This window comes from Eleginops maclovinus, chromosome 21, assembly GCF_036324505.1.
Source record: "Eleginops maclovinus isolate JMC-PN-2008 ecotype Puerto Natales chromosome 21, JC_Emac_rtc_rv5, whole genome shotgun sequence".
Taxonomy (NCBI): domain Eukaryota; kingdom Metazoa; phylum Chordata; class Actinopteri; order Perciformes; family Eleginopidae; genus Eleginops; species Eleginops maclovinus.
The window spans coordinates 11,979,675-12,004,116 of NC_086369.1; the positions used below are offsets into that span (position 1 = coordinate 11,979,675).

General features: G+C 40.5%; 1 protein-coding gene across 1 annotated transcript; it reads right to left on the reverse strand.

The window, feature by feature from the left end:
* Window positions 1-42: 42 nt before the first annotated feature.
* Window positions 43-17,781, reverse strand: LOC134883960 (NEDD4-like E3 ubiquitin-protein ligase WWP1). Its single transcript, XM_063912496.1, has 23 exons — window positions 17,692-17,781; window positions 17,380-17,518; window positions 16,190-16,314; window positions 15,612-15,777; window positions 15,324-15,392; window positions 11,175-11,359; window positions 9,633-10,053; window positions 9,259-9,354; window positions 8,653-8,827; window positions 7,253-7,307; window positions 6,963-7,047; window positions 6,586-6,714; window positions 6,095-6,167; window positions 5,792-5,863; window positions 5,516-5,604; window positions 5,163-5,322; window positions 4,866-4,999; window positions 4,165-4,305; window positions 3,973-4,093; window positions 3,663-3,767; window positions 3,381-3,477; window positions 3,233-3,305; window positions 43-2,791 (listed from the first exon to the last, which is right to left on the reverse strand). Exons 1-23 carry the CDS (start codon window positions 17,759-17,761, stop codon window positions 2,692-2,694), a joined length of 2,880 nt encoding a protein of 959 aa, XP_063768566.1. The 5' UTR covers window positions 17,762-17,781; the 3' UTR covers window positions 43-2,691.
* Window positions 17,782-24,442: the final 6,661 nt, after the last annotated feature.

Below are 24,442 nucleotides of genomic sequence, written 5' to 3' on the forward strand. Positions count from 1 at the left end.
TAATCATACACATACTGACAGAACAAAGATTATAACCAGCTGTAAAGATAATCAGATACATTTATTAATGATGGTTCTTTCCACAGGCAAGGTCCAATCCAAACAAAGGATAAACCAAGATCACATTGTTAGATTTTTCTTTAAGACAAAAAGAAATTGTGTTGTGAATCCTGAGCAGAAGGCCTCTCGTCCCCCGATAAAGACGCAACGGAAAAAGAAAAAAGGCATGGTCATGGAGGGGGTTTATTCACTTATTTATTTGTATCTCATAAATCCATCTCTCCATTAAAATGGGTTGAAAGCAGATTAAAAATGAATCTTCTATACACATGGTCTCCAGTAAAGGGGCATTCTGTACAGTGTAGTTGGTGTTTACAGTGTGTATCTACACGCGATATGTTACAGTTTGGATGCGTTTCAGGTGGCCTAAGCTGCAGTCAGCACAGAAACAAGATCCCTGCCGCATGATCACATACTGAATGATGTACAGTAACATGACTCAGCGTTTTTTCTCCAGATGAACCTTCCTCTAACTGGCTACAGGGAAGGCAACCTGAAACGTCCCATCTATTTCTGATAGAAACAAAGGCATCACAGATTTCCATCAATGGAGCGGCGGCTCTGTGTAAATAATTATAATATTTAAGTACTTTATTTACTTTCATTATCTTTATACAATGAATATTCACATACACAGTTGATTTTCTTTGATTACATGTTTCTGTTCAAATTAAGGAAGCACAAAGTTCTGCAGTTTTGACTTAAGTCGGCTCCTTTTGCTACAGTAGATGTTTTTCCTCATACTGTCATCGCTCTTGTCAGCAGGGACAGCTGAATACGTGTTTTATACATGACTGATAGCTCCTCGGAAAAAAACGTCAGCTTGCTGCTGTTTGCAGTGGTCTGAAAACACAACGCCACAGAAAAGAAGGAAGATGGCATGCCGCTGCCATAGCTGCATTTAGACCACTGACTGAAAGAATAAGCACCAGAGTTTAGAAACAATGGATGGTTAGACGAGGAAAACAAACATGTCCCCTGAAGAGTTAACGGAAAGAAAGGACAAAGGGTAAGTGGGGGGGTGCATAAAATTAAAAACACACACACAAGTCTCATTACTCTCCACCAGGCTTGAGGCTGCTGAGGAGTTGCGTTATTTGGTCTGTGGCACTTTAGTGTCTTGTTAATCATTATTTGGATGTGAAAGGCTATCTTCCTGCAACTTCACGGATTAACACACATCTGTTTCAAACTAAGGCTCTCTCACCTCAGGAGGAATGAGACTGAACACGGGCTGGATAAATGAAATGGTACGATCAGGAAAGTAGGCTCAGCATGGCTTTGTCTCTGATACACACCATGTGACAGTATTGTTACATTCCTACAGCACCACACAGGTTTCAGAAGCCCATCCCCGCTAACAGCCCCTCTGAAAGTTGGGTTTAATGCCTATTTTATTTTACCTGGCCACTCCCTGCGCTCACTGCATGCACCATTCTTTGTTGCTTTTAAGTCCTTTAACACATGGGGTTTGAAAGGTTTTCTTTAAGTCCACAACCTCCTTTATGACAAATCATTTTCCACTGCACTTGGATGTTTTTTATGCCATATGAGGTTCAGTCGAGTAATAAAGGAGAACAGTGTCTTTAAGTACTTGCACAGCTGTATATTCAACGAGATGCCCTTTAGACCTCATTACAACACAAGATGGCTAAGTATACTATGCTGTCTTCGGTTTCTGATTAACATTTTTCATTTCATTATAATAATTGCTCTATTATAATACCTCTAACTGAGGGCTCTCTTATCCACAGTGGCTTCTTCATTATATAATCAACCAAGCACACAGGACCCATTGAGCCGGGGTCGTTTTTACACTCTTTTGTGGTCATTTGTTATTTGAAACAGCGTAATCTTTCAATGAAACCTGCGAGTGTGTCAACTTACTTGCTAACAGAGTCATTAGGCAGCAGTGGAGGTGGCTGGCTCACTCTTTAAGTAGCCTTCCTCTGCAAAATGTATGGAGTCTTTTTTCTGGACTCATATCTTTATCCAAGGAAAGATTGATGGTGTCCAGAGAGGGTTGTTCTCTGCAGTATATCCCCAAACACTTTTGATGATAACGGAAAGAGGGCTCATATAGCATCAGAGCGTCCATGCTGAAATGTCTGTGTGTAGATGGTGGTCTCAGCAGTCTCCTTTTCTTCAGAGGCAGTCATGCAAGCACGCAAAAAAAATTGCAACAATTACTGTGGTTCCAACGGGGGGGAAAAGAAATTCAGGCACCAGACCCCAATACTACTCTCGCCAGTAAGAAGCTCTATAGAACTAGAGCTTTAAAAGAAGATCGCGCTTCAGCTATAAAATCCTCTCAAAATCACATTTTAGTCTCTTTTAAAAAGCTGCAGTGGGGAGGGGAAAAAAGTATCCATGAATTCTGCTTTTAGACAGAGGAGCAGAAATGCTGAAATGCTTGCATATTTCATGATGGGGTTTCATATAATATTTTAAGGGCGGGGGGGGGGGGGACAGGTTTGCGGCAAAAACAATGCTGCAAATTAAGATTTGGTTTAAAATGACAAAATAGCTTATATACATTGGTGGTTATCTTGTGCAATTCTTTTTTTTGTTTTGTTTTACTTGGCTGAATAAACAGCGATGGGGGAGGGAGGGCAATGCGAGAGGACTCCTCTATTCTTGGCCGAATCCTTCGGTTTCCTCGATCGCAAAGAGCAGCTTCTCCTTCAGCTGTTCGAAGCTCTTATAAGGAGGCAAGTCCAGGCGGTTGAAACTGAGACAAAAGGGGAGGACGAAAGGTCAGCACAAAGGCATGGTGTCTAAATGATTTGATTCTATGGTTAGTTTTCTTTCCCTCGCATCAATTACATATCAACCCAAGGAGAGTGAAAGCTTTTCAGTAAATTGCAGGGCTGCTTAGACTCTTTTTCCTCATAGAACAAATGGAAGTGACTGGAATATGTCTGAGGATCCAGTGTAAAATCCCTCCAGTCATATCACTGCAAGTCCCTGTGAATAGTAATATATTGAAATAACTTGTACACTAAACTACCTTGATCAATGGAATATTCTTGAGAATAGAACAGTTATTTCCTCTAATATCTAAAATCATATTGTAATTGCGAAATCATTCAAATGAATTGCAATATTAATACTAATTGGTTTATTTTTCCGAATCGCTCATCCCTCATCAGAGGTAGAGCTTTCTACTCACCATGTGTGGCTCCGAGGAAGCCACGTGTCCTTCCCCACCTTCTCAATGCAGAACTTCTGCGGCCCGTTACTTCCTGCGATACAAAAGAACATTTGAACAAATAGACAATAGACGAGTGCACAGTTTGCATGTGCAGCTCTTAACTGACCCATGAGTTCAGCGAAGCCTCCCAGAGGGAGTCTGCAGGTTCCCGTGACAAACTGCATGAGCCGCAGCCGCACTTCGTTGTCCACTTCTTTCACCAGCTGCAGGAGGAAGTGACAACACATCAGTGTCCACACACTACTGACTGGACAGGCTGTCAACCACCAGATGGTTAGAAACGTTTCTAATAAACGATAATGAATAAATTATATTGAAATGAACGTTCAATTCACAGGACCTGGTAGACATTTGTGCAGTCAGCATGTCTGAGTTAGTTTGACCATACCTGCCAGAACCAGATGATCTGTTTGCTGTTCCGTGTGTAGTGACGGTACACTGTGTTTCTCTGCCAGTCCTGAAGGTCTACCTCCTGCATGCCGCACAGCATCACCTGGATCATACACACACATTGAAGGATATAAACCACACGTGAAACACAAAGTATTTTAAGTACTGATGAATGGGTTTATAGCTCTACGTAGTAGGGTAGATCATTGGAAATAAAATAAACGCACAGTGGAATCATGGTCCTTAAATCAGACATGAATACAGCACAGCTCGTCGTTGCACTACCAGCCTCAGGCTCTGCTGCTCACCTCAAGTTCCTTTTCATCAAAGTACTGGAGCCACTGAAGTGGAACCACCTCGTTAAAGCCGTCCAGAAAAGCTTTGGTCTGACCTTCAACCCCGCGGGAGAACCTCCACTCTGCCATAAGGCTGCAAAAACATACTTTGTTAGTTTAAAATGTACTCAAAATAATAATTAATAAGCCAGCTGTTACACTGACCCGATATACTCCTCCTTATTCTCCTCGGTGACTAAAACGTTGGTTCCGTCAGGTTTGAGGTCATGGGAAGTGATCTTCCCCAGGATCTCCATGTCCACTGAGAAGTACATCTCCAGACCACACTCCTCAATGTTGTTATCCCTGAGAGCAAAGTAAGTAAGGGTTAAAAACATTGATTTGGAATAGCAGTATCTTATTCATCTCATTCTTCATACATGTGTATTCAACCATGAGCTCTGAAGGCTAGTTTGGCCTCCTCCAGAGGTCCATCAAAGCACCGTCTATGAAAACTCCAAAGTTTTAATATATCGTATTATCACAGTTTTAGAAAAGTGACATGTCTTTTGTCCTCAAGCAGTAGCTTTTCTTTTACAAATAATATAATTGCTCAATGGTGTTGTTTTTACCAGCTGTGTCATTTGGTACAACAAAGTGACATCAAAAAGGTTTCTAAAAGTCTGAATATGTATTTTGTGATAATGTTAAGGTTACAAGTAGTTTTTTAAGGAACTTAAGTTTTTGAAGGATATTAATATGTAACTTTATGGAAGTTAGCAGAGATGTTAATCCTCTAAGGACATCAGAGCTAGTGTGACAGGGTTAAAAGCCCCACTGACTCTTGAATCAAAGGCTTTACTAATTTGACATGAAAAACGGACACGTCTTCGTCCTGAAGGCTGTGCAGAGCCAAGACACATTACCTGATCCATATGAGTGAGTTGTAGAACTCTGGGTCGATGGACTCCAGGTCTTTGAGGATGAGCTTCTTGTTCAGCATGCGTTTGTAGAAAGGCAGGGAGAAGCCTGTGTCAATGAACTTGCCGTGGAAAAGAGCCTGCAGAGAAGGATTAAGTGAACTTAATAAACCATAAGCTGTTTGTTCAAACATGCTTCAATAATTGGTGTTAGTTCATGTTAATTTCTTATTAAGGTCGACATATTTAACGTAAAATGTCATTTGTTATGTTGCTTAGCTGTCAATGATGTATGGGACTTGCCATTGCAATGAAGCGGCCGATGAAGCAGAAGTAGGAGAGGTGGTCCGGGTTGATGGCTGAGGCCGGGTTGATCTGCAGACAGTAGTTGCTCTTGCCCGCGTACTCAAACAGACAGTACATGGGGTTCAGCACTTCATGGGACAACAAGAAGAACCACTCTCTGCAAAGTGGGACAAAAAGACAGGGGCAAGGAGAGAGGTGTAAGTGTATTTCGGGGGTTATGAAAAGATGCAAAGCAGAGAAAGAGTGGGAGACAGGAGTTGCACATGATCCATAACTGCTAACATTTAGCAAAAAAAGTGTTCTAGTTGAATCGTTTTAGAATTCACAATATAGTTTCTTTTTAATCTTACCTGGCTAAGCCTCCATAATCAAGACCCTCCTCTCCTCTGAAGATAACGTAGAGTCTCCTCCTCAGGTCGTAAGGCTTCAGGGCCATAATCTAGTAAACAGAGAAAACAAGATCAGGAAGTGACTTAGGAACAGTTGACATATATGTCCTCCAATAAAGCAGAGGACCACTCTGAAATAAACTCTGAATGTTGGCTGTGATGCATCACTGCACTTTGCATTACTGTGTGCTGTTTAGCATTAGTCTGAAGCGCACAGTGGTAGATGGACTCTCTTACTTGCTGGAAGGAGTCTTCAAACAGCGTCTGTCTGGAGACGGTGATCTTCACATGGCTAGGGAGAGCATTGGACTGAACAGAGACAGAGGGAGGGGAGATATAATTACGATGAGTGACAGAGTTAAAAATCACATATTCATGATATAACAGAATTGTAATAAAACTTATTTAATTTGTCTCATTTACTCTTGTTAGCCTGTAGAACACTTTGGGTTAACTTTCATTTCTGAAAAGCTTGATTGATTGAACAATTGACTGAAAACCAGCAGTAGAGTGATGGAGAAGGAGAGAGCAAACGCCTACCTGGCACAAGTAGCGGAAATGGGCAAGCTTCCACCGAAAACTACGCTCATAAGCAATCTGAGGGCCCTTGGTGCTGAGGAGAATGAAAACATTGAAAGAGATCAGACATAAATGCATAAGCTGATAGATGCTATGGGTCCTTCAAAGGGTCAACAGTTGAATCTTCCACATATAATGAAAAACAAATACACAGAGAAAATGAATCAAATTCCCTGAACATCCCTGCGGGAAATACATCTTTGAAATTAAATACCACCAGAGAAACGTATTTGTTCAGAATAAATACATATTTTCTTTAACTTATTAGAGCTATAGAAAATGAAAGCAAAACATGGCTCCATCTGGTCCGAGTGAAATGTTCTCAGTGCAAAAGCTCCCATACATGCATCTCTGCGGGCGACTGATAAAACAGAGCTTGCAGCAGCTGCTTCTGATACACTGGAGGTAATGTTCAGCACACAAACAAGAGAAGTGTTTTAATGTGTTCTTACACGGAGGATTTTCCAGTGCGGGGGTCGCTGAAAGTGGTGGTTCGCGTGTTGTGATCCACAAAGTAGCGGACCCCTTCCCTTGTGTAACGGATCTCCCAACCTTCAGGAAGAGGATCCTCATTCTGTAGCCTGCCCACACACACACAGACCAACACACACACAGCCAGTTATATACATGGACTGATAACTGTTATACATAGAAGATGTCAAGGAACAACCTCAATCCAAAACACCTTTAATACATGTTTTCATTCAAAGTGATTGTAAGACCGACTTTAACCAATGTCTGTGATCTTATGTGATCACACTAAAGCTGCTGTCAGATTCAGACACTACAGTAGCTGTGTGAAAAAGATGATGGTTTTTTCTGAGCTTACCCTTGTGTTCGGGGGTCTTCCCACTGCGTTGTCTTGGTGTTATGGTTGACAAAGTACACTCGGTCATTGGAGTCCACTCGTCTCTCTAAAATAGATATAAACAGAGTCAGGAATCTGTAGGCGTAATGGACACTGTGGCCCTTCACTGCGGCGGGTCATGTCAGATTATCATCAGTGCTGACAGCTGAGGGGAAGGCTTGAAAGGAGAGGGAACTATCTCCCTTTTTAAGAACAGTACATACAGACAACAAGTGAAAATAAGTTCAGTATTTAGAAGAAAGTTAACTCACCCCATCCAGGAGGTAGCGGGCCAAGAGGATCATTCTCAGCAGACATCATGGATGCCTGAATACGAGGGATGCACACAAACACATCCATTTAAAAAACATGAGGAAGACACAAATCTGGTGGAAGAAAAAACATTCCAAAGTAATGAAAAAAGAGTCCACGAAAAGGATGGGGTCAATGAGAAATCATCAAAATGAAGTAGTGATGCTGGCAGAAAGGCCTCCGTTGCTGGTTACTGCTCAATACTTCCCGGCTGCCTGTCTTATGATTTGTGTTGTAAGCTAATCATCATCACTGAAGATGACATCACTGCCGAGATCAAAGATTTAGGAGATAGACCCTAACCGAGATAACCAGATTAGGGCAGAGGAAGGGGCTTGCATAATTTAAATTCTGCAGGTAGAATCCTCAGGTAAAAGGAGTTGAGATTAGTGTGTGTGGGGGTGCAACATTAATGCAATTAATTGGATGGAATCTAGAATAGAAGGAACTAAACTTCTCAAATCAGAAGTTGGGATTTGATTTCTAACGTTGACATTGACTTGCCAATCAGGAAAGAGAAAGCATAGTTGTGAGAAAAAGATTCCTGATCATTTTTCTCTGATCTACGTCCATATTAAACAATACATTCTGCAGTAAGGATTTCTACCCTGCCTTCAAATACCTTTAAAATAGTCACTGGTTTGAAATGGTATACAATGCACTTTAAATGACTATCAATAGCCAGAATTTCAGCTTTCACGTTTGTTAAACTCACATTGTTCTAAATTGCATTAGTATATTCAATAGAGTTTGAAGTAGGAATAGGAAAGCCTGCACTCTATAATGGACAGAAGAAATCAATCACTGAATCAAAACATCCAACAGTTGAAAGCCCCAATAGCTTAGTAATGGCACTCAGTATTAAAACATCGTTCATTAAGATATGCAAATATCTGGTTCTTTGAAAAAGACAATGGGGCCACTTTAGATAATGGGAAACAGGTTCTGGGCTGCTTCAGAACAGTTAAATCTGAATCATTACAAACAAAATGCCAAGAGATCATGGAAATTGCAGATCAACAGAAACTAAATCATCTTTAAAGATATCTGAAGTGGTTTCATTCAAAGCCACACACATCTAATGTATTTTCCTGTATAACTGGGGAAGTACTGGGGAATGGTTATGACTTAAAAAGATAGATACAGCCTTGTCAGGTGATTCAATAAAGCATAGAGTTGTTGTTGTGTGAAATCACACGACTAGAGTTTTGCAGATAGGCAAATGAATAATGTGGGATCTTTGTTTGTACAGTATCATGCTATGATGAATTAATTCAATTCCCAGGTGTACATTTCTAAGTAAAGAGGGGATTAAGGGGACATGAGGATGTAGGAAGGGTGGGGGTGGGGGTCGACTTACAGAGTAGAGGTATCTCTGGTTAAACTGGTGCATAGCTCCCTGCAGCTGGCTGCGCTGGCTCTGCCACTGCTCAAAGTTGCGGACCGACTCCATGGTGGGACGCTGCCATGTGGTGGTGCGGGTGTTGTGGTCCACATAATAGATCCTTCCCCGGTCATCAACCCGTCGCTCCCAACTGGCAGAGGGAAGGAGACAATCAACACAGAGACAGACAAAACGCAAGCTTCAAATGAATGAGCTAGCCAGGAGCGTGTTAGGTACACTTTACACATTTAAAGAAAGGCTGTTTTATTGTTGATATCTGCAACTAACAAAGCGATCCAGTTTATAGCAAATAACATGAAAAGAATACCTAATGCATTACTAGACAACAGTAAAAACACCACGCTGCGTCACTGGACTCATTGATCGTATATCAGTACACTTAATGGTGTCGTGTCAGCAGCTTATATCTCTTAATATATTGAAACGCAAATATAAAAATGAAAGTAACCAATAATGGAGACCTCTGTGTGAAAGGCTTTAAAACGTACTGAGGAACAGTACAGTTACGTTTCTGAGAAAAGGTGATAACAACAGGAAGTGAGCAAGAGAGAGACACCCTACCCTGGTGGTAGTGGCTGTGGTCTTTCCCAGGTCGTAGTTCTGGTGTTGTGGTCTACATAATAAGTTCTCCCATGTGGGTCTTTCCTCTGCTCCCACCTAAAAAACACAATATTGTTGGGAGAAAAAGAAAGATTCAAACAAAGAGTAGTTTGAAAGGACAAAGATGAGGAGAAAAGTATCAAGAGAAAATGTTCATATACTTAAATGACTCTGAAGTATAATCTTAAGGTGGTCCCCTATTCTTTACAGGGAGACGCTATTTAAGTTTGCAGACAACATTTAAGAAATATAGTAAACAATTCTTAATATTATTATAGCTTTGGTAAAAAACAAAAGGCACGTGAAAGTCAGGGAAAGCTGATTTTTAGTTTTACCCTGGAGGCAGAGGGTCAGGGGCTCCAGCATTAGGGGCCTGTTGACTGGGCTTGGCTCCATCTGCAGTTGCTGCTGCACTGCTGCTACTGCTGCCCCCGCCTCCTGCTGAAGCATTCCCGTCTCCAATTGCTGGGGGTGGGGAGGACGACGATGAGGAGGTTGTGATAGCGGGGGGCCCCTGTGGCGGGGATCTGACAGTGGAGGCAGCAACAGCAGTGCCATCAGTAGGCTTAGCAGCAGAAGATGGGGCTGGAGCCTGTGTGGAGCTGGGCAGGTTTTGGGGGATGCCGTCAGGCGCTGTGTCGGGGTCTGGAGGGGTGGAATCTTGATTGCAGTCCTGGTGGTTATCTGCAGGGGGCGGCACACCTTCTGTTGTGGCAGACGATGGCCCGAGAGCAGCGTCACAGGACTCTCCATTGACTGCAGGCCCGTCAGAGAAACACAAAGGTTCACATGCATGGATTACCTCATCCATCCATGACATGACAGCAGCAAAACTAAAGCATTTTACACAGCTAACTGCCCAAAGAGAACCCCTTAGTTTAGTTAGTTCAGGAATCTGCAGTCGTAGATACTGTATACATTTATTAAAATACAACAAGGGGCTCAAAAGCAAGTCTCTCTGCAAATATAAACATATGAAATGAATACTAAACCTCTTCACTTATTCATCTAACTTCCAAACTGAATTTCAAACACCACAAAATGAAACATCTTTGAGGGAGGGAATGAGGGAAGTCATGCATTTTTTTTGTAAGTCACACCGGTGCTTGTTCGACTGTATCGCTTTACTGTCGGTTTTTGAAACAGGGTCAACTTTATGTAAATAATTCATATTCTCTCTTTAGCCTACGCTCAGTGTGGTTCACGTGCTATTGATGCCCTGCCTGCTCTTCACTGTAAACTGCACTCTGCTTTTCTTTTCTATCCGGGGAGTTTTTCGACAAAGGTGCTGACAGAAGCAGAGATTTCAGGCCTCACGTGATGAATATACATATTTACTCTACTGGTTAGACCAAGTGAAAAAGATATAACTGTGGTTTTCTGAAGTGTTCTGGTAAAGATTACAATTTACACGAGCACATAGTTTTATCAGATCAAATCATATTTAACAACATACAGGGTCGGGATGCACACAAAGAATATATTCATCAATGATTAATCTCCCAATTATTTTTCTCAATGAATAGTTCTGTCTGTAAATGGACAATTTAAATATTGAGCAAAATATTGAGAAATGTCCATCCTAATTTCCTAAAGTACAAGTTGAATAATTGGTTCTTTTTAGATGTTCAGTTTAATATGATATGAAACAGCACTAAATTGTCATATTTGAGAGGCTGAAAACAGCACTTTCTGACATTTCTGCATGAAGGAATAATACTTTTTGAGAAGTAAATTGTAAAAAAGTATTTGACTGATAATTGGTTGGTTGACTCATGTTCAGAAACACACAGTGTACAACTAAGAACCTAAGGATAAGATTTTAAAACATCCCAGATACTGTGGTTCACACACTGTGCAATAAAGATAAAGCTCACCTGTCCTACTCTCGGCGTCACTGTCTGAGGGTCGGTGGACTGGGGTGGAGTTGGGTGTGACGTCTCCATTGACGATGGCGTGACCAAGGGGAGAGCTGCAGGAACTGGAAGGCACCTGAGCATCCAATCCATTGGAGGCCGAACAGGAACTTGACCTCGGGCGCAAGTCTGTACCATTCAGAGTGCTTTGAGAAAAACACACAAGAAGTTCAAAATCATTGATCAAATCTGAATCTGGACACGCACACACAACAATTCCTTAACTAAAACACATCCAAGTATACAACTTCAATGACCATTTTAAGGGCAAATCACTTTTTGTTGTCACTACAGGCTCAAAACAGACTTGTAATAAATCTGCGTTGCATGGCTTAGTGAGCGTGAGCCATGTGTGTGTGTGCTACTTTCACTGTACGTGTGTATGTCAGATTAATGACTGACTTGACATTGAGACTGTTGTCTTGTTAAGGACAGGACATAATAGGCTGGCTTAGTGATGTAAAGGGCACAGCTGAAGAGGCCCTTTTTAGTGGGGAGGGAGTTGAGACCGTGCCACAGACGTTTCCACACTTAGACCATTACAAAACGCTGTATGACTCGAGGCCAGGCTGTGTCTAGGCGAGAGGTCGGTACGCTGCCAGCAATAAAACTGAATTGTCAGAAAAACAAGCCAACAACCAAGAAACAAAGAGTCTGTGAAAGTCTATGAATGTGGACAACTCATATTACTACTCGACATATCCGCAAATCATAAAAGCTTTTACTATACAATTCTGAAATATTTCCACCATATCTAAATTTCATTGCAGAGCCCGGCAGAGGCAGTAATCCTTACGAGTTGGGTTCGATTTAGTATTGCATTAGTAATAAGCAGTATGTTTAACCAAATGTTATTTTTATACTTATGTTCAGAAACAGAGTGAGCAGTATTTCAAAAACTACTATCTAACTATACATTTCACCATAATTGACTAAATGTGCATCATTATGTATTGAAGCAGGCTTAAAACTAGCAAATGAGACCATAACGTTGTCAGGAAAATGTTTACTGTGTTAGTACATTAAATTAAAGGAAAAGGCATTTTCTCATAGACTTCCATACATTCTATACAGTCTGACTGTACTATTTTTGCAACCAGTGGAATTGCCCCCATTAGAAAGAATGCAAGTTTGAAGCTTCACTTTTCAGAACTGGAAGTCGTGTGTTTATGGAGACAAGTTTAACACCTTATGGTTAAATTCAGTGAACCTTGTGGTAGTAAAATAATAAATGAAGGTTTATTTAAGATTTAGTGATATGAAAACAAAGGCGAAAAAAGCAAGGGAGTGAAGACTGACGATTAATACCCAAGAATAAAAGTGATCTAAGACCATGAAGGACATTAAGACAAAGGGAGGAAAGAAATACGGCAGAGGGTTCCCCAAGAATCTTCTCCCAGCTAATAAATGTTCACCTCTGCTCTCATAAACTGGAAGTGAAGTCATATCTTGGGGAAGTGGCTGGGAGGCTAAAAGAGAGTTTAGATCAAAACCAGAACTATATAGAAAGAACTGAGGAACATCAGCTGTGGTCAAAAGGTCATTATTTACAAGCATGGGGAGAAAGCATCTCGTTTAATCCCACAGATTCGCAATACTCCACAGTCATTGACCATAGACCCAGTTGAAATTAATAATACTTTTAAAGAATTTTACTCGGAACTATATACATCTACGTCCCCACAAGATAACTCAAACATGACAACTTTCTTGGATAGTATAGATACAGTGTTTCCCACACAGACTAATTCGTGGGGCGCCACAGATTCATCACCGGCCTCCACACATTGCGTTTCGTTATTATTAATTTTTTTAACGCTATTTAAAAATATGCATCGTATTCGTTAAGCTGCATTTCCTTTCCCTGCTCTCCCTCCGTCTCTCTGTTAGTCACGCGTCTCTCTCACATAGCCTGCACACACACAGCCCCTCCCCTCCGTGCACGCCACATGTCTCCATCAGCGATATCATCCCTGGAAGCGTGAAAGCTGTGCCTTAGTGCAGAGAAGACGGCTGGCGAAATTCAACAAAAGGTTGGTATCACGTGCACCTTTATAAAATCACACATTAAAAAGTCCTATATAAATATTTTATATTTTGAATACAATGTTGTCCCGTCCCGACCCGACCCATAGCAAACAAGCGATTACGCCTTCTTTATAAAGTTAGGCTAACTATAGTCGCAAGTTTGCGGTACATTTTTATTTTATTTTTGCAAAATTGAGGAAAAGTCTTGCATTTCTACCTCACTCTCTGTTTTAATTACAGCAAAATTACCATTCTCACCATCCAAGTTCTCATCAAGCCCAGTGGTAACTTCCACTCTTAAAATATGGGCACAATTCAGACAAAAATTCAAGCTTAGAGATTTCTCTGTGTATAGCCCAATTTGCGACAACCACCTCTTCCCTGCAGCCAGAATCGACAACACCTTCACATTGTGGCATAGAAATGGTCTGGCCATATGCTACAACTTTTACATAGATGGTCTTTTTGGCACTTTTACTGATCTTTCTGAAAAATTTCACTTACAGCGGTCAAGCTTATTTAGATACTTTCAGGTCCGTCACTTCATTCAAAGCCAGAGTGCAACATTTCCTGCTTTACCAACGGATTCAGGACTTGAGATGATTTTGCGGGCCCCCATTCAGCACAAGAGACAGATCTCAAACATCTCAAATATAATTACTTCCCTTCAAGAAACGTCACTAGACTGGCTTAGAACTAAATGGGCTGAAGAACTTGGGATGGACATATCTGAAGCAGTCTGGGACTGCGCTCAGGCTAGAGTTAATGGAACATCATCCTGTGCCCGTCTCAGCCTGATACAGTTCAAGGTTTTCACAGAATCTATTACACCAAGTCCAAACTATCCAAATGTATCCTGACATCCAAGATAGCTGTGAGCGCTGTAAATCAGCACCAACAAATATGGCTCACATGTTTTGGACCTGTCCTAAATTAAGAGACTTTTGGTCATCTATTTGCAAAACTTTGAACGATGCATTTAGTACCAAAGTGAAACCCTCTGCAGTAATGTCCATCTTTGGAGTATTTATTGATGAAGGCTTGCTGACCACTGATAAGAAGAATGCTTTCGCTTTTGCCTCCTTGCTAGCCCGTAGAAGAATAGTCTTACAGTGGAAATCTCCTGATCCTCCTATAGTGTCTGTCTGGCTCAGCGACCTAATGTTTTTCCTGAAATTAGAGAAAATTAAGTACTTCACCAGAGGATCAATACGAAAATTTCACAAAATACGGGACCCATTGATTTTGTATTTTGACAGGCTCAACACCCTCCCGTAGGACAGTTGGGCCCTGATGTGTTTTGTTTTGACCAAACATAACTAAAGGCATGTAGAGTGCGAATGCCCCCCCCCCTCCTCCTCCTCCATTGTTTTGGTTTATTTTTTTTTAATTTATATATATTTTTTATTATTATTATCATTTCTTTTATTTCTCTATTAATGTTATTATTCTGATTTATGTTCATTATGAGTCTGTATTTTTTATTATTATTTATTTTATTCTTTTTACGGCAGTATGTGGGTACTGTGGGTGGGCGGGATTTGTTTGACAAATAATGTAAAAAACAATTCAAGACATAGTATTTAAATACATCCTGTATTGTACTACCTTTCTTGAATAAAAACAATATGTTAAAATTTTTTTTTTTAAAACAGCACTATATCAAAACATCCCTTTTTGGGGGTGGTGTGTGTGTGTGTGGGGGGGGGGGTGTGGGGGGACTCCCAGGGAGGGGAAACACTGCCAGGTTTAAAATATACCCCTGTTTGTGTCTTGCAGTCCTCGCAGCAACTGCAATGCAGAGAGGAGCCAGGCAGCCACATCCCACTCACACACACCCCGCCCCCCCCTCCCGTCTGTTGCGATGAGCAGACGTGATTCCTTTGTGGCTTTACAACAAAAAAAACAACACACATTTGGAGTGAAGGGCACTTTCGCCGTGTGACCAATACTAAAAAACTGACACCAGTAAGGCAGCAAAAGAACTTGAAGCAGGAGAAGGGGAAAGCCAGGGTTCAGGAAAAGATATAAAGGATAACGTGAAAGCTATGTGTTCATAACGTGACTCAAAAGTTTGTTTACCTGATGGCAGCCATTGAGCAAGAGGAGGATGAGTCTCCATTTTCATGGATGGCATCACCATTCTGTTGACTTCTAGGGGTTGGAGAAAACAATGCAAGATATAAAGTGCATATTTGGAAAATCATTTAAAGAAGAATACTCGATAACTGCTGGAGTGTATGGATTAGGTGATAAAGTAGCAGTATATTTATCTGTATGCATACATCTTTGGCTTCCTCATCATACACCAGTACACATTGTAATGAGAATTGGCCAACCCACCACTATCACCCAGCCCTAGTGTTAAACATACTCAGCTCACTGGTGCCATTTGCTGCATTGCCGTTGGTAAGCGGTGCCAGTTCCTCCTGGACAGTAACAGTCAGACCGTCTAGGTAGACAGTCAGCTCTCCTGTGGGGACCACAGCTCCCTTGTGCTCCACGCTGAGTTTCAGCACCTCCTTCACATTCTCCACTGTACAGCCCAAACAGGGATGGTGTGGAAAGAGGAAAAACAATAGATTGACACCAAGAGAAACATAAAGCAGACCACTTCCATGGATACGCTTCCTTTATTGTTTCATATCAGTGAGGAAGACACATTTATCTGATATCTGTTAAACTTAACAAGAAAAATGATGTCATTGTGATTCTGATTATAAAAAAACTTTAATAATCCCCATTAGAAATCAAAAGATGTGCAGCAAAATGACAGCAAAAGTTTTAACGATTACACAAAACACATTTTAGCTAGTCCAACTTAACAGTTCATCAGTCTGGGGTTGTGTGGTACTTGAATCACAAATGTATTTATTAATAATCAACACATCCCACCCTATTCCTTGTATTAGAATACAGGCCCATATGTGTGATGTAGCATATCTTACATTTCCTGTCATGCTGCTCCAAGGCTTGAGTGAGGTCCAGCGTGGATCTGCCCAGCAAAGCATCCGCCTTCAGGGTGTTGTGACTCCATACTTTGAAATCCACCTGTGTGTGCGGTGTTACATTCCTAAAAAGGTCAAAAACAAACCAAAACACATATGTAAATCTTCAAACCTTTAAAAAAAACTTGCACACATTCCGACTTCATAAGAAAAGGGCCAACAGTCAAAACATAGCATGGCTGAAGTACAGGCTGGACGTGTCCTTGCTGCGGGCTGAGGGACTGATATATTCTGCTCACATAAGGCTGCTTCCATGTGTTTTTCTGTGCTTGAACAAAACGTACACTATGCAGCATAGTCACAGCCTGAAGAGAAATATCTAGGATTAAAGCCTAGATGCCGTGGGTAGGACTCAAAATCTACGGTGCAAACACAGGATCTCAAAGACAGCACCACTCTGTCCTGCTGGCAGTAATTACCCAATCAAGAAAATTAAGCATTAGAAATGACATGTATCTGGCATTTAGCCAGGCCACCGGGTCAAAGAGCTGTAAAAGTTTCAAATGATACAATTAGCTCTTTGTGTTGTCATACATCATTTCCCTTGTTTAAATAATTATCACATGAACCGCCAACCTTATTTTTGTTACATAAGGATACACTGTACACAGAAAAATACCTAGAAAGGAGGACAGATCTGTTGCTTCATCTTTTTCTCACATCAGCTTTTCATGAAGGGCCATTTGGAGGTCATCATGACTCTCTCTAGGAATATTCGGTTTAGAGGGAGTATGAGATGACTATTCTTGCATAGCAACACCTATCCCCACAGTGCTGTAAGAAGTACTAGAGAATTGTCTTGCCCCCATAACATTGTTGCTATAAAAAGGGAAAAAACCCTCCGACCAGTTTGCATTTCCGACAAACCACATAAGGAATTGCATTGTTTTTACAAACACCTGTAACAGCAAATTAAAGATTGCACAATCTACTTATGGTGAGTCTGACTATGGGAAAACATACTGTATGTCTCAACTCAGATCTGTCTCTGGTTTTATCTAAAATGACTGGAGATTCCCCAGTTGTCCCCTGGCACTCATTAGGAAACACACTGTGATAACTTTTGTATACAACATGCTCCAACACACACAGACAAGCTGATACACAAGAGGTAAATAGTTGCTTCTTACAGAGTGAGCCTCTCATCCCATTTAGGACTGGAGGAGCTGTGAGACTTTGCTGTGCGGCGCGACTCCCCCTCTGCTGTCACCTCCACATAGATGGCCGTCCCAAACAGGCTCTTCTTCCTCTTGATTTTGGCACAGGAAACTGGTGGTGTGTACACAACAGGAAGTTAACAGACTATAGTGATTTTACAAACTCACTGTAAAGTCGACAATATTATTCAGATACACAGTGATTCAATATCAGCTCTCCAAGGCAAAGACAGGGTCAAGCCCCTAAGGCAACACTGCAATTCCCATACACTGTCCTGGACTCACCGATGGCATGGAGCTGTGACGTTCCTCTGTGGTTATGGCTGGACTCTGCTCTGGATGAGGCCGTGGCCATGTCATATACCACAGTGGGAACCCTTTAAAACCGCACACAAACACACACACACACACACACACACACACACACACACACACACACACAGATAAAGCAAACCTTAAACCCACAAGACATAAAGCTAGTAAAACCATAAAAAGAAGGGTTTCTATAAAAATACAGGCTGTGGAAAGCTGTTTCTACACATTCTCAATATTTGGTTGAGGTTTATAATTGAAGTCCTTTCAGCTCTTAGCTTTCAACATTTACCTTCATTAAGTCAATTATTTGTTTATCAACCTAATTGCATCCCATATTATAATCAAAATGGACATGGTCCATGAAACACAATTTATACTTACAATTGGCATGTAATGCTAGACCCTCTGGTTCAGCCCACTCCGTGTCCCATGGTTCTTCTAAAACACAAGAGCTCATTTTTAGGAAAAGGCTGTAGGCCTACTTAGTTAATGCATACCGAGGTGTTCCAAAAAGGATTCTTGTCACAGCAGAAGTCAGTTAGAAAACTCTTTATTTGTCGGAGGTGACACCTCACCTCACAACAATAAACAGGGTTTATTAAGCTGTAGTTTGTTACTTCCTGGTTCTACTATGACACATCAAGGGTACACTGGGTTTTTGCTATCAAAAGCAAAAAGACATAAACAGTTGAAGGATGGTCAGCTTTGTTTTCGCTTTTCAGCTGATGAGTGACCTGATCCTGTTTAAAACAGGTCTGATCAGTCACTGCAATGTGCAATGTTTTTTTGCAAGGCTGTGCAGCTGTGTCTTTGAGTAAAACATCTTCTATAATAAACAAAGCAGAGTTCTCCTGCTGTAAATTCTCTCCTTCCTACACCCAGCCGCATCAGTTCATGTGCGAGTGACCTCATAGAGGCATGAAGAAAAACAAACTACTTAAGCTTGGGGGTTTTTGTGTAGCAAGGGAGAGTGTTGTAGGTGCCACAATAAATACTTTATGTACATACTTAATGTACTTTTTGGAAGTTCAATTGTGTAAAAACGGTTACTATGCGCCTAATTTATAGTGGTGTACTAGAGTAGTTACTGTAAAAAGTCAGAGGTTCCCCATATTACAGGCACCAAAGAATGTATTGCTTTAATTAACAACATTACCATCAACACTGATTGGACATCCACATAAAAAAGTGGCAAAGCATACCTTTAAGGATCCCTAATGTCACACATTTTGCTCCAACACAGAAACTCAGGGCTACATAGTATTAAGAGTGGCCTACACTGAAATACATCTGGGCAGACCATGATGTCAAGGGGGGTGTTTGCATTTGCCCTTTAAACTCACAGCCCAGCTCAACAAAACTGGGGGAAAAGTAAGTTATAACCCACTAACACAAAGAACAAGAACACTAAGCCATAACACACTCTAGTGATCAAAGAGTCTTAGAATAAGAATTGCATTTAATAACAACAGGAGGCAATGGAAATGTCATCTATACCATTAAGTTGCCGCTCAAGTGACAACTGCCACTCTCTGAAATACAACCACTGAGACTGTATAGAATTTTCCAAATAAGTCAAGTTTGACCATTTCTCTTTGAGACTAAGGCCAACCAAAGAAAATGAATGTTAAACAACTCTGAATTGGTTTTATTGAAAAGGATTGCAATCAGGTATTAACTGAGCCCAAGTAAGTCCTATGGGATATTGTGCCTAAAATGATCTGTCTTTGTCATGGACGGTTACAGTGAAAGTGTGATGTTGTTTTTGTTCTATGTTTATGGAAGAAGCTTGAAAACTGAACAGTTGAATAACAGTATGCCTCATGTCAGGCCTGTGTTTACCTGTGTCTTAAGTCAGGTATTGAGCATGTCCAAAGAATCACCTTGTATACACAAATGTTTAGATGTAACCTCTGTTTCTTTTCTCTGTTTTTCAGATAACAAAGTTCAGTAAACAAGCCCTTGGATAATTAAATAATGCGAGCCGATTGCTCACACTCTAAAACTATCTTAACACCATAACGTTATGTTAACAATTACTTTTGGATAAACGCAAACACTGACCGACAAAAAAACTCAAATGTTAACGAATATTGGCTAACTTTTGGCAGTCTACTGACATGCTAACGGTAACGCTACCTCACAAACTAAGGGTAACGTAAACTTGATAGGCAACTATTTTTCCTACCAATAATAGTCTCAATTTAAGTCAATGTTTAAGGTTAAGCTTATATATGCAGCAGATGTGTCATATTAGTACAGTATATGTCAGACACGACAGGCTAACGACATTTCTTAGCCACTAGCAATAGTCTGCAACGAAAGCTAGATAGCTAGTTAGCTATCAGTAAGCTAGCCAGCTAACTGTTAGCCATTAAAAAAAAATCCCCGTTTTAGTGACATTTGCTTGACTTTAAAACGTACCGGTGGCTGACTATCCTTCCACCATTACGACATCTAACTAGCTAGCAAGGTGGTAATATCCTCACATAATTAATGTACTTAATGTGTTTGTTTATGCAGTACACCTTGCAGTAAAGCAGACACAGCTAGTTTAGCAAGCTAACGTTACAAACTTAGCCAAGTAACCTATTATCCAACTGCAGACAGCTAGCCGGCTTGCTAACAATTTCAACGTTATTTAGCAGCTCTGCTAGCAGTTCGCCATAATTGAGCTAATGTTAGTCAAAACAGTTTGATTCGATGCGGAATACAGACTTGCATAGGACTCGTTTTTGACATTACAAGAAAGTATTTGGTATTGGTTAAGCTAGCTAAATAGGCTGCTGTGTTTTACCTTGTCCGTTGTTCCGCTCCTTTCCTACCAACTGCGTCTTTGCGCTACTAACGTTACGGTTTTCGGTAGAATGCCCAACCGTATAGGCCCCACAGCCTGCTAGGGTTTTCTTGCCATCGCTGTGCAGAAGCCTCGGAGCAGCAACACACACGGGCGACAGACGCGCCACCCCAAATATTGCCGTGTAATAACACGGAACACAAGAGTTAGTCCTTTGAGTCAATACATTGTAAACATGTACATGTACAATGTTGTTATTGCACAACGTTGGCTGGACAGTTGGACCAGACCCAACTTTACTGTGTGTATCATCAATAACTGCTATTTAAATATGTAATGTGTGTGTATATTTTTTACAGTGCACAAAGAAGTCCTATTTTGTCATATAAAACGCAAGCACATCCTATTTTATGTTGTGTGAATTCTAACTTTCTATATCAAATTTGTATTCTCATATTGTACCAATTTTCTTTTCTTTTTTTTGTTAAATCTAAGTTAAATGTAACTCACCCTATAGTCTTTTATACAGTACAAAACCAGGTGTCAGGAGAACTCAATAAAACCATATGAAAATGACAAATTGTTTTAAAAGATCACTTTGGTTGGGGCAACAAGTAGCCTAGATATTGATTTATTACAAGCCAATAGCTATTTGACATAATCCACACCTTGTTCTCTATTTGTTTTGTACAAGTGGATTTATGATCAAATGTGTTCATTTTGGAAATACCTATTCCAGACAGAGACATTTTTACACTTTTGGCCCAAGCTGGTGTGACTGGTCTTAACTGAGAGGCAATAGCTGCTCTTTTTTGGCTGATACACATCACACATCACACGTGATGTAACCCGAGGTCATTGTGTGTTTATGTTCTTTTAACATCTGACACCCAGCACAATCTGGGTATATGTAGGTTATTATTCCCTTAGTTAGAGTACAAAGTTAGGTTATTTTTTTAGGTTTGAAATTCAGAGATTACAGTAAGGCTTGTACTGTAGATAAGATGGACAAATAGTGGATGTCAATAGGTAACCCTGGTGCTTATTAACTATAATGGGTCTCTATCTGTTATACTTTCTTAGATTCTCCAAATTATAACAACATGCTGCGACATATGTGACACATGATGATATTTGACACTGACTCATTCAAGTATTCCATCATATTGCTTTGTAGCGTTCTGCAGTTATTGTGTAATTGAGTAAATATAACTTCACGTTGGATGATTTTAACCAGGTTTTCTGATACAGTGGTATGCAAAAGTTTGGGCACCCCTCTGAGATTTCATGACAATTTGCTTTTCCTTTATAATAGAAGATCACAGCAACAACATTTGTTTTCCTACAAAGATGTAGACGTTTTAGTGTTTTCCAGACCAAAATTCTTAGGGTAGCATTACATAGTTTTATTATAATAAAATAAAATGCAAAAAATGGGATGTGCAAAAGTTTGGGCACCCTTATAAATAGCATTCATTTCAACACCTGTACGGATTTATAGCTGACAGGTTGCTGCACAAAATTGCTTTGATTAGCTCATTAGACCTTCAATTACAAAGACAGGTGGAACCAATCATGAAAAAGGCTATTTAACATAGGTAATAGCTGGCTGTGCCTGGCCTAGGTTCTTTCTTAGGGAGTGGCAAGATGGGGACCTCAAAACAACTCTCCACTGACCTGAAAGCTAAGATAATCCAACATTATAAATTAGGAGAAGGGTACAAAAAATTATCTGACAGGTTTAAACTGTCTGTCTCCACAGTCAGAAACGTAGTTGTGAAATGGAAGGCCACAGGAACAGTCCGTGTGAAGGAAAGATGTGGTAGGCCGACAAAAATAGGGGAAAGGCACAGGCGAAGGATGGTGAAAATGGTCACAGAGAAGCCACAGACCACCTCCAGAGAACTACAACAACATCTGGCTGCTGATGGTGTAGTTGTTCACCGTTCCACAATCCAGCGTACTTTGCACCAGGAAGAGCTCATTGGAAGGGTGATGTGCAAAAAGCCTTTCCTGAGTGTTAATCACAAGAAGAGTCGCATGAGGTATGCAAAAGCACATCTGGACAAGCCAGAAGCATTTTGGAACAAAATACTGTGGTCAGATGAGACCAAGATTGAGTTATTTGGTCATAACATGAACAGGTATGCATGGCGAAAAAAACACACTGCATTCAATGAAAAGAACTTGTTGCCCACTGTAAAATTTGGTGGAGGATCTATCATGTTATGGGGCTGTGTGGCTAGCACAGGTACTGGAAAACTTGTTAAAGTTGAGGGCCACATGAATTCCTTACAGTACCAGGAGATTCTTGACAAGAATGTTCTAGAGTCAGTCACAAAGTTGAAGCTACGCCGGGGTTGGATTTTTCAGCAGGACAATGATCCTAAGCACCGATCAAAATCCACCAAGGAATTCATGCAGAAGCACAGGTACAATGTTCTGGAATGGCCATCCCAGTCCCCAGACCTTAACATCATTGAAAATGTATGGATTTATTTGAAGAAGGCTGTCCATGCACGGAGGCCAAGAAACCTGACTGAACTGGAGACGTTTTGTGTGGAAGAATGGGCCAAAATACCACCTGCCAGGCTTAAGGGACTTGTCTGTGGCTACAGGAGGCGTCTACAGGCCGTTATTGCAGCAAAAGGAGGCAATACTAAATATTAATGGAATTATTTCTTAGGGGTGCCCAAATTTATGCACATGCCTATTTTTGTTTGAATGCACATAAACATGTTTCTGTTTGACCAATAAAAGTTATTTCACTACTGAGATGTTTCTGTTACCATAAGGTATAACATATGTTACAATGAAGTTGCTGCTTCAAAAGCTCAGCAAGTGACAAACTGATGCAGTGGTTTTCCTAAGGGGTGCCCAAACTTTTGCATACCACTGTATATTGGGTCCAGGTTAATGGCAGCACAGGAACGAAACACACATGCACACATACAGCAATCATACTGCCTGGGAAATAAACACTTATTTCCCAGGCAGTAACTCTCTTTTGCGATGTAGTGTGAGAAGTCACTGTTTTTCAGTGTGAGTTATTACTACACCAAGCAGACACACTAATACACAAACAAGCACCTACAACTTAATGATGATTGCTGTAATCCTGGTTCAAATTGAATAAAAAACAACCCTCTTATTAACTTGTGTTACAATGGAACATGTCTTCCTGTTTGCTTCTTGAATTCAAAGTTAATTACAGACAGTGAATGGAGGAGGGGAGAGCAGAGCACCTGTCACCATGACAGCAAATATGTTTGCTCCTAAACAATCAGCAAGATTGTATATAATATCTGTCACAAATAAATATTATTTTAGCAATTACAAAAGAAACGATCAAATTTGTTAAAGTGTGTAATTACAGTTGAGGTCCTACCTGTTCTACACAATAAGAATCAAGGCAGGGACTTAAGGACATTGCGTACAGGAAACACACAAATAATATGCTGCTGCTTGACCTACCCTGCAGGAACAGTGGGATTTAATATATCATGTTCACTTACACACACACTGCTATCACTACAGCGGAATGTATTAAATTAGCCCTGATAGAGAGTACTACCATAGGTGCCGATAAAATAAATAAAACAATTGTTTCTATAGTTACTGCAGCATGTAGGCCCACATTGCGTAATTTTTACACTTTGACTTTTACATGCACTACGAAAACATAGAAGTGCTATATCCTGTTAATGGATGAGCTTTATTGTTGTTTATATCTTAATTTTGTTACCTTTTTTTAATATTCACTGTATGTATTTATATACTATATTCATTAAAGTAGAAATAGTTCTGGGCCTTTTATATAAATTCTGTTTCTTTCTTCTCTGTCTCCCTGTCCCCACTGCACAAATGCACAAATGGGTGCAATTAATTTGCAAAAAAAGAGACAAAGTGCACAATAAACCAAGC

What these genes read in the sequence shown, in the direction of transcription:
- LOC134883960 (XM_063912496.1), bottom strand. Translation starts at nt 17,761, where the DNA reads ATGGCCACGGCCTCATCCAGAGCAGAGTCCAGCCATAACCACAGAGGA. An exon ending in TGCTCAATGGCTGCCATCAG is followed by an intron (nt 11,360 to 15,323) that starts GTAAACAAACTT and finishes TTTTTCTCAAAG; the next exon opens with CACTCTGAATGGTACAGACT. An exon ending in AATAAGGAGGAGTATATCGG is followed by an intron (nt 4,094 to 4,164) that starts GTCAGTGTAACA and finishes ATGTTTTTGCAG; the next exon opens with CCTTATGGCAGAGTGGAGGT.